The sequence below is a fragment of the Physeter macrocephalus genome, chromosome 11 (genome assembly GCF_002837175.3).
Source record: "Physeter macrocephalus isolate SW-GA chromosome 11, ASM283717v5, whole genome shotgun sequence".
Classification (NCBI taxonomy): domain Eukaryota; kingdom Metazoa; phylum Chordata; class Mammalia; order Artiodactyla; family Physeteridae; genus Physeter; species Physeter macrocephalus.
The window spans coordinates 82235671-82246312 of NC_041224.1; the positions used below are offsets into that span (position 1 = coordinate 82235671).

Here is a 10642-nt window from a genome sequence, read left to right on the forward strand (position 1 = left end):
GAAAAGCAGTAAGAAATCTACTATCTGGGTGATAGTCATTCAGAGATTCTTGTAGGGTGCCTATTACATGCCAGGCACTAAAATAAGTGCTAGGGAATGTAATGATGACCCCAGGTGGTCCTGGTTACTGCCCTCAAGGCACATAAAGTCTGACGGAAGAGGCCCAACTAGGTAAGGGTCATGCTAACCAGTGCATAACTGCAAAGTGAGATCAGTGTTAGGAAGGAAAGCATGCAGTGCTGGGAGAGCCATCCCTAAGGAGGCGAGGTTAGAGCTGAGTTGAAAGATGGATAAAGGAAGAAATCTGTTGTTCACCAACTGTTAGGGCTGGATCTCTCTCTCTCTCTCTCTCTCTCTCTCTCTCTCTCTCTCTCTCTCTCTCTCTCTCTCGCTCTCGCTCTCGCTCTCTGGTCCTGGTTACTGCCCTCAAGGCACATAAAGTCTGACGGAAGAGGCCCAACTAGGTAAGGGTCATGCTAACCAGTGCATAACTGCAAAGTGAGATCAGTGTTAGGAAGGAAAGCATGCAGTGCTGGGAGAGCCATCCCTAAGGAGGCGAGGTTAGAGCTGAGTTGAAAGATGGATAAAGGAAGAAATCTGTTGTTCACCAACTGTTAGGGCTCTCTCTCTCTCTCTCTCTCTCTCTCTCTCTCTCTCTCTCTCGCTCTCGCTCTCGCTCTCTCTCTCCACCCCCAACATCCAGTACAACTCCTCTATTTATAGATGAGGAAACTGAGGCCCAACAGAGCTAAAACTCTTGCCCAAGGTCAGAGCTAATTATAGAAAGCAAACATCCCAATACCCAATTTCTTCCTGCTAAATCACCTGGATTTTATTTATATACCAGCTATAGATTACCTCAATGCCAATAAAACACAGAATATTGAGTTAAAACCACACCCCTCAAGACCACAAGCATAAATAACGATCGTGTTTTAATGTAGATAATACCTTTTTATTTTGCAAATCCAAAGAGTTCTCATCGTATCAAAATCCAAGACAGCTTGTTCTCTGTAAGAACGCGAAGGCCATAACCCTGTTTGAAATGCACTAGCAAATTTCTCTAACCGTGCAATGCTAATTTAGGCGTGAGCTGTGTGTTCAGGCTGACTTCATGCCCGGCTAGAGTTTCAGATTTGCACAGGGCGATTGGGTGGCTCTTTGCTGTTTCACTGCAAGGATCTTTCCCTGGACTCCGGAAGCCTCTGGGGAATTTACCGCGGCCGAAGTGGCCGTGTTCTCGCCAGTGTGTGCATACGCTGCATGGTAAAACATTCTTTTGAAAAGTCCGTGAAAATCCACTCGCAATCCGTGGGTGTGCATGTAAAATCGCAGAGCAAGGACCAGAAAGACCCGCAGCGGAGCACACCCTGACCCGAGGTTACTTCTGGGGAGCCGCCGTCATGGGGAGGGGATGTGATATGGTCTTCTTTTTACTCTAGATATGCCTGAGCTTTGTAAAATTGTACACAAGAATGTATTCGCGTATTACACATTTAATACATTTGTGTTAATTTTTAAAAAGAAGATTCTTAAACAAACAAACATCTCAGTACAACAAAGGTGCATCGCTGCAGAGAGCAGCAGCGTTTCTCGTGGATGTGACTGTCTATTCCAGAAACCTAAGAGTAACACCCCGCGCCCGCCCACCCTTGGACCATCATGGAACTGATGATGGAAACGTACTCTCCAGGACATCCCAGCGGGAGATTAGGAAAGTTGGAGGCGCCTCGCGGGTGGCCGCACTTGCCGCCCGCGCCCCCCTAACCCTGCGTTTAGGGAAGTCTTGACTTTGCAGCGTGCGTACCCCACCGCCGCACTGGTGCTGATGCGTGAAGGTGCAGCCGCGGCGGGCGGGGCAATCCGAGCCCGCACCCCCACCTCTCATCCCGCCCCCTCTCCTCCGGCCCCGCCCGCCTCGCCCCCAGCCTGCGCCCCGGGCGGCCGGCCCGCCCCTTCCCCTCCGCGCGCAAACGAACCTCTCGACGCCGCGCTCCGCGGCTGCCGGCTGGGGCCGGGCGAGGGAGGGGGCTAAGCCCGAACAGCCCGACTCTGCAGTTGTCTCCCGAGCGCGGGCTGCGCCGCCCGAGCCGCTAGGCTGGGGAAGCACTAGCCGTTCGCTCACGGGCCGGCTCCTCCAGGCGCTCGCAGGCATGCAGCCCGGGAGCAGGCGGCGCGCCCCGGGCCGCTGCTGAGCCGGCCCGGGCGGCGGGGACCATCGCCTGCCGAACCCCTCCCACCTTGCCCCGGGGCCGACGAGCGGCGCCCCGGCACCCCCTCTTCGCCCGCAGCCCCGCCAGCGCCACCCCCCGCGGGCTGCAGGGGCTCATGCAGCCGCCAAGGTAAGCGCGGGCCGGGAGCGAGACGGACCCGGCTCTTGACAACCCGGAGGCGGCGCCGCCACTTGCTCGGGGCACGACACCGCTGTGGTCCTCCCCAACCCTGCGTCTCATCTTGCTCCCATCTTGCCCAGATTTGGAGCTTTGCTGCGCCTCGATCCCTTTAGCTCTTGGCAGCAGTAAAGTTTTTGTGGTTTGGTATTTGCTCTTTTTTTCCTAAAATGCTCTCCCCGGGTAGCCGGCAGCGCGCGTGGTTGGGCAGACCCGGCGAACGTCTGTACCACTGTGCGCGTGCTGGGAGCTCCCTTTCTCCCGCGCGGCCGTTGCAGTCGGCCCGCGGAGCCTGGGACTGAGCGGGCCACCCGGCTGTCCAGACGTGAACCCCCATTGGCACGACTCGCCCGGCCCCCTCCTCCTGCTCCGCGCCCGGCTGCCTAGCCAGCTGCAGAGCCGCGGCTGGAGCGCCTGCCCCGGGGGACGTCGACGCGGCGCACTGTCTGAGCTCGGGTCCGAGCGGTCCTTTGCCTGGGAGGGCAGGTGCGTAGGAGGGTGAGGGACTTGGGATGAGTTTTTAAGGGATAGGATCCCCGAGTGGCCCTGACGTTCCTAAGTGGACAGGTGGGCCCGGCGGGCCGGGCACAGCGACGGCTGCGCGCGTGGCCCGAGCCGTGGCTCATCCCAGGGAACGAGTGGGGCAGGGGAACAGGTGTATTTAGGGGGAGGGCCGATGTGGGGGACGCTCGGATGCAATTCTTGATTGCATCCTCTTAATGTAATTGCATAAGATTTGCTCGGAGGTAGAATCAGTTCCCCCAAATTGAGTTTTTTAATGGGAGCCTGCGAGCTGCTATTATGTGGTGTGGTTTCGGAAGGCGTTGGATTGTATTTATTTTATAAATCGGATGTCTTGCGATCGGATTAGGGGAAATCGCGCCATCTAGCGGAAATGGTACGCTGTGCGTTTCTTTTAGGCCGAGAAGTCGGGTGTTCTCAAAGTAGGAGATTCCGGCGCGAGGCGTGGAGGCAGGAACAGAGCAGGCCGGTCCGGGGATGAGTATTTCTAGGTGTATTTACAGTCCGGCTGAGCGGGAGCTCAGCGACGCCCCCAGCTCCGCATGCCGAGCTCAAGGGCCAGGACTGCAGTTCGTACTGGGTGGCACGTTGTCATCTCGAGGAGACCGTCACCTTCTCCTTCTAGCTTGAGGGTCCTCTAGGAAGAACATAACGTAAAATGTTGCCTGCCGGTGAGTCTGTGCCTGTTCTCTGGGCATCTATCCCAGAAATCGGAAAAACCTATGCAAGGACCGTGGTCTTCTCCCGTGTATCACAGATGGGTGATTTTTCAGGCGAATCTTGAGCCATAACCCCTAGAAAAGAGATTGTCTGTGCTCTAAAGGGCAGCTGAAGGAGAATTGGGAAAGAGTCTGGTGCAGATCTGTACAGGAAAGGTATAATATACCAAAATGGCATTTTTTTTTACACAAAGAAGAGGCTTCCTGCTGTTCCACTACCACAGCGAGTGACAAGCAGGCCTCCTTTATGAGAGGGACATGATCTCCAGTTAGCAATTGGGGCAGACTTTGCTGGACAGCAAGCGAAGCGGACAAAGACTGTGGGTGGGGCTCCCTGTCCTTGGTGCCTGGTTTTTGCTGCCACCTTCCAGGCCAGATGATATTAGCACTGAGCTGGACTCTCCCTGTTCTGAAGTGTAGTCTGCTTCCTTGTAGAGCAGTGTGGTGTTCTCCTTGTGGGGAGGACCCTTGCCTCCTTAAGAGCCTCTGAGCTGTGGTGGTGGTGAGGGAGGTCCCAGCCTCCTTTTTTCAATAGCCCTGCTCCCATCATTTCCCTCCCAGGTGACAGGTGCTTATGCTCTGAATAGACATATGGAGTGGTGGGTGGCTTATCTGCTTACTCCCCATGCTATCTCAAACTGCCTCACCGTTTGCCGGTGTTTATTTAATAACTAGATTTATGACAAAGAGGGTCTTGCAGTAACCTGGCATCTTATTCAAAGAGGGTTTCTCTGACCTTTGCTGAGAAACCTCTGTCTGCTTTCTTTCCTTACAAGCCTCTCCAGGGCGTGACTCGCTCCCTCCCCAGTGGGTGTAATAATACAGAATGGAGGATGAAAAGCTCCTGGTTAATATGACCCTTGACTTGGCTCTTCAGCCGCCCTGTGGGAGCCCAATACAGGAATTCTTAGATGAGGAGGCGCAAAATAAAATGAATAGGTACTAAAAAAAAAAAAAAAAAAAAAAAAATGAATAGGTACTGAGCATTCCTAACATTGGGACAGGGAGTTTTTCAAGTCACTCTCACAATGATGCTTGCTGCTTCTAGGAAGCAGGCAGGAAGAGGTGCTGGCATTTCCACTTCTCAGAAGAGGAAACTGATAGCCAGAGAGGTGAAGAGGAATAGCCAAGGTTCTGTGAGTTTAAAGTGCTTTTTTCCCTACAGCCTTGCTACCAAATGAATTAAACTCAAGCACTTGGTTTTACCAAGCATGGTCCCCAAATAGGGCATGCCTTAGGAGATATGTTCACCTATCTCTCCAGAAGCCTGCCATCCAGGAAAAGAGACAGGATATACCCAAATGAAACTGATCATAAACAAAGTTCAGGCTTATTGGAATCTGTTATTTCTGTGAAACAAGGAGGCACTCCTACTTACAGATCACTGTTCTGGAACTTGACTTATAACATCCCAAGTGTAAGTTCAAACCACATTTACGTGTCTGCAGTGTTCCTGTGGCTCTCTGGAGAATGGCTTTGCTTTTCAAACAACATTCATTGTTTATTCATTCAACAAACATAACATAGACTTAACTTGAAGGAGACCCAGGCTTTCTCACCTGTGGTATCCAGCCCCATTCGGATGACAGGCTTCTCTTTTTCTTACTTTGACTGAATGACACCACAATTTCAGCTTCCCTTCCCTTAGCAACAGAGCTCCGAAGAGCAATGAACAGGGCAATGGAAAAAATGAAGAACTGTCTCGCCCAAGTGTGCAGACAAGGTCAGGCAGAAGTCAGTTTCCTTGGTGACAAATGAATATCTTTTAAAACGATGCCAGTTTTTTAGCCAGCTCTGACCTATGAGTAAAAAATGATGTATCACACTAGAGCCTCTGGGTCAGGAGGCAAGAATACCCACTGAGGTGTGAAACTTCATAATCTGTGGGCAAGAGGAAGAAGAAATTTTGAGATTTGGGCAGAAATTGGAAAAAATGCTAACTGCAAGTTTTTTGTTTGTTTTTTTGCGGTACCCGGGCCTCTCACTGTTGTGGCCTCTCGCGTTGCGGAGCACAGGCTCCGGATGCGCAGGCTCAGCGGCCATGCCTCACGGGCCCAGCCGCTCCGCGGCATGTGGGATTTTCCAGGACCGGGGCACGAACGCGTGTCCCCTGCATCGGCAGGCGGACTCTCAACCACTGCGCCACCAGGGAAGCCCAATGCAAGTATCTTTTATAGCCCCATTTGAAAGATGTAAAGTCACTGCTACTTGACAAACATAAATGCGCATTGTGTACCTTATAAAATTATTATATCCAGATTACTACTGTAAAAAATTAAAGTGTAGCAGGCAATGTTTTTGTGGAAAATAATGACAAAATTGCCGGTTGAGTTTACTTCTCATTTTTCAACTGTTTGTTTAAAGCAACATTCCAAGATGGAGAACTTTCAGGAATCAGGACCCTGGATTTGCCAGAGTCTGAAAATCTGGCAGAAACTTGAAAACAAAAGATTCTGTCAACAATCTGGTAAAACAAGACCAATTCTTACAGATTCGGTGTCCTCCACAGGGTATAACAGAGATGAGTGGATATGAGTACCAGTGCCCTAAAGCTTGTTGATTGATATCTCACTAGGGTATCATTTAGTAGTTACCATCCGATGTGGTTTCCACTTGTTTTATTTTTTTGTCTTTGGAGACGCTCAGAGCTCAGGGTCTCTGCAGCAGCTTGCCCTGGCTGACAGCAACACTCTGTCCTGGTTGCTGATGACACCCACTCTACATCTGCCCTTGTGAACAGAGATATTCTCCCTCAGTCCTCAGCATGAGGCTACCATTACTTATTCTTTTTTTAATTGAAGTGTAATTGATATACCACATTATGTAAGTTACAGGTGTACAATATAGTGATTCACAATTTTTAAAGGTTTTACTCCATTTATAGTTACTATAAAATATTGGCTATATTCCCCATGTTGTACAATATATCCTTGTAGCTTTTTTTTTTTTTTTTTTTTTTTTTTTTTTTCAGGCGGACTCCCAACCACTGTGCCACCAGGGAAGCCCTCCTTGTAGCTTATTTTATACATAATAGTTGACATGTCTTAATCCCCTATGCCTGTATTGCCCCTCCCCACTTCCCTCTCCCCTCTGGTAACCACTAGTTTGTTCTCTATATCTGGGAGTCTACTTCTTTTTTGTTATATTCACTAGTTTGTTGTGTTTTTTAGATTCCACAAATAGGTGATAACATACAGTATTTTTCTTTGCTGTCTGACTTATTTCACTTAGCACAATGCCCTCCAAGTCCATCCATGTTGCTGCAAATGGCAAAATTCCATTATTTTTTATGACTGAGTAGTATTCCAGCGTGTATATATATCACATCTATGGTTGCTTCCATTATCTTGGCAGTTGTAAATTGTAAATAATGTTGCTATGAACATGGGGATGCATGTATCTTTTAGAATCAGTGTTTTTGTTTTTTTCAAGTATATGCCCAGGAGTGGAATTGCTGGGTAATATGGTAGTTGTATTTTTAGTTTTTTGAGAAATCTCCCATTACTTCTTCTTAGCACACTTATTCTTCTTGAAGGTGGATGCAAACAATTTTTCATCCTCTTTAGGAGTTTTCTCCTTGATGACTTCTTTAAACGAGACCAGGTGGAAACATAGGAACATACAAAGACTGACCCACGATGGTTTCCTAAACATCTGTCATGGTATAAGCCTTGTCGGTCACAACGCGGACACTCCACCTGAGAATTCAGTCTCCTGACAGACTTTTTAATACATTTCCCAATTGATCTGGACCACAGTGTGTATTTTTCTCCAGGTTCGCTATTTAAAATCCATGGTATCTAGTTGTTCAAGGTGCTTTCACAGTTTTATCCTCTTCATCAAAGTCCAATCCGCTTGTGAGACTACCAGACCTTCTTGGTTACCCCTTGCAGGGATGCATTTACCTGGCTGTCAAAGAGGCTAGCTCAGGAAACATCTGCTGGGCCATCGCAGTGACTTGGAAATTTGCTGCCAGTGTGCATTTTCGGCCCCAGAATAGAATAGAATAAAATATAATAGATGACTCTTACAAGAACAAGTCCCTTGGACTGCTGAGGGTGCAGCTAAGCTACCCCATGGTATTGCTGCCTCTGCATCCATTTTGTTTGGCCAAGTGGCCTGTGGGGACCTTAAATTGACACCAGCCCCCTCATGCAAGTGCATGCACTAGGTAGCAGCCAGCCCTCATGATCCACAGTCTCCCCTCCTCCCCAGGGCCTGCCCCTTGTGCACCCCTTAGCTAAGACCCCCATCAGGCTCACCAAAAGCTCACTCTTTTGGTTTGAATTGACCTATCTGGCCTTAGCTCAGGAACCGCAAAGCACTCTGCCCACAGACCCTAATCAAGACATGTGCCCCAGGTCCTGTTTTCTGTTTGCACTGGGCCTTGACTTCCCCATGTGGCCCCTAGAAGTGCACCAGGTACTTCCTCCAGGACCTGTGAGTAATGAACTTCCCTACTTCAGTTTCTCTCCTGGTCTGTAGTTGAACCCTGGCTCACCATCCAGCACCTTGTGCTCCACTTGACAAGTGTGAATGTGATCAGAAGAGCACGTGGAAATGCGTATTTCATTCACAGAATCATAAAAACTACCAGCTTTCTTCAAAACAGTTGGTACCTTGAAAAGGATAAGAATAATTGGAAAGAATAAGAATTAATATTTGTTTGGAAGTTTTGGTATAAAACTTTCATTTACATTTAATTTAATATCCTTTATGGAAAGAGGTAGAATACAAATAATAAATAGATTTTTAATACAATTGCGCTTTCTCAGATGGGCTTCCATTTATGCAAGCAAAAAGAAATGTAGAGCTTATGGGTGTTCCCTGGTGGTCTTGTGGTTAGGATTCGGGGCTTTCACTGCCATGGTCTGGGTTCAGTCCCTGGTCGGGGACCTGAGATCCCGCAAGCTGTGTGGTATGGCCAAAATAAAAAATAGAGAGAGAGAGAGCTTTGAGTGCAGGCTCACCTGTAGATGTGATGAGGTTCATGAGGGCTTCCCCTCACAGGTCCAGACCTGCTCATAACCCCTCACTCCTAAGGTTGGTAGGTCATTCTGCCCCAGAACAGGGGATTCGTGGGAGTTTAATTTGTGTTGTTTTACATCAGTCAGTGCAGCTAAAATAGTTTGAAATTCAAATTTCAGAATACTGATTTCAAAGTGCTTCCCTTACTATCCAGAGGCATACTTGGTTTTGTATCCTTGGGTATCTCAAGATCATATGGTAAGGAAAAGCTAGATGCCACCCTCTTCAGTGCTGTGAGGGTTTTACATTGCTTTTATTTCTCTCTGCTAAGAGCATTTTGAGAAAGGAGAGCCCTAAACTCCAAGCATCTGATTTCTTCATGAGCAAATGGATGCTACTGGCAGAGTCTACTGACTTCAGGGGTTCATTGCTAGGGAGCATACTGCTCCCTACATACACACACCTGGGCCAAGAGTCAATGAGGGCAAAGCAAACCCAAGCCAAAATGGCACCCAAACCAAGATGGCACCCAAGTCCTCCCTTTCTGTGTCAATGACCAATCTCTAGTGGTGGAAGCCCATCTGGCTTTGAATTTAATTAAGACATGCTCTGAATAGCTTGAGGTCTGAACGGACTGCAATGAATTGATACTGTAGATAGATTTACCTAACATCTTGCTGTGTAATATTTACCTGTCACTCAGAGGCTATTAAGTCAGGTAAGCACTCTATGAAACCTTGACTTAAAGATACATTTAACATCCAAAAGAAAGAAGAAGAATTCTATAAGTATTTCAACTTCATAAGTTTTTAGGGGGGTAGGGGAGGTGGTTCAGGAAAATTTTTCTTTCCTTAAAACATTTTAATATTTTTGTTTGTTTATGGAAAACAGTGTATCTCTAAACATGCTCACATCTCTAATGAATGACCCATCATTATACATATGGAGCATAACAGGAAAAAGTAAACCACGGTGAAGATGAGAAGTGGCTGTGATTTGGTGGGAAATACATTGGACTTGGCATCATAAGGCCTGGTTTTGAGCCTCTCCCTGCCATTTATATTCTTGGTGACCTTGGACAAGTCACATAATCTCCCTGAGTCTCAGTCTCCTCATTTTGAAATGGAGACAGCCCATCCCATAGTTGAGACCACCCTACAGTTACGTGGGAGACTTTGTCTTATAGTGGTTGATCAACAAAACTTGAGTATAACTGATCATGTGCTTAGAACCCACCCAGAAGTCAAGGTTATCTAAAAGTCCTTAGGCACTAATTCAAAAAGATACGTGCACCCCAGTATTCATAGCACCGCTACGTAAAATTGCCAAGATGTGGAAGCAACCTAAGTGTCCATCAACAGATGAAAGCATAGAGAAGACATGTCATATAGATAGATAGATAGATAGATAGATAGATGATAGAGAGATAGATAGATAGATAGATAGATAGATAGATAGATAGATAGATAGAGATAAAGATATACACACACACACACTCACATATATATACACACAATGGAATATTAGTCAGCCATAAACAAAGAATGGAATTTTGTAATTTACAGCAACATGGATGGACTTGGAGGGCATTGTGCTAAGTGAAATACATCAGACAGAGAAAGACAAATACTGTATGATGTCACTTATATGTGGAATTTAAAAAAAATACAACAAACTAGTGAATATAACAAAATAAAAAGAAGCAGACTCACAGGTATAGAGAACAAACCTGTGGTTACCAGTGGGGAGGAGCTGGCAATACAGAGCTGGTGGAGTGGGAGGTACAAACTATCAGGTGTAAGATAGGCTACAAGGATGTATCGTACAACATGGGGAATATAGCCAATATTTTGTAATAATTGTAAATGGAGTGTAACCTTTAAAAATTGTATTAATAATTTTTTAATTTTTTTGGGCTTCCCTGGTGGCGCAGTGGTTGAGAATCCGCCTGCCGATGCAGGGGACACGGGTTCGTGCCCCGGTCCGGGAAGATCCCACATGCCGCGGAACGGCTGGGCCCGTGAGCCATGGCCACTGAGCCTT

The 10642-nt window shown here is 47.5% G+C and overlaps 1 protein-coding gene across 1 annotated transcript in view; it reads left to right on the top strand.

The window, feature by feature from the left end:
* Nucleotides 1-1970: 1970 nt before the first annotated feature.
* The window catches only part of RGMA (repulsive guidance molecule BMP co-receptor a), a 45089-nt gene continuing 36417 nt past the window's right edge, over nucleotides 1971-10642 (top strand). The window contains exon 1 of the mRNA XM_024114933.2: nucleotides 1971-2342. Coding sequence (XP_023970701.1) covers nucleotides 2329-2342 — 14 coding nt within the window. The 5' untranslated portion in view covers nucleotides 1971-2328. The remainder of the gene's footprint in view (nucleotides 2343-10642) is intronic.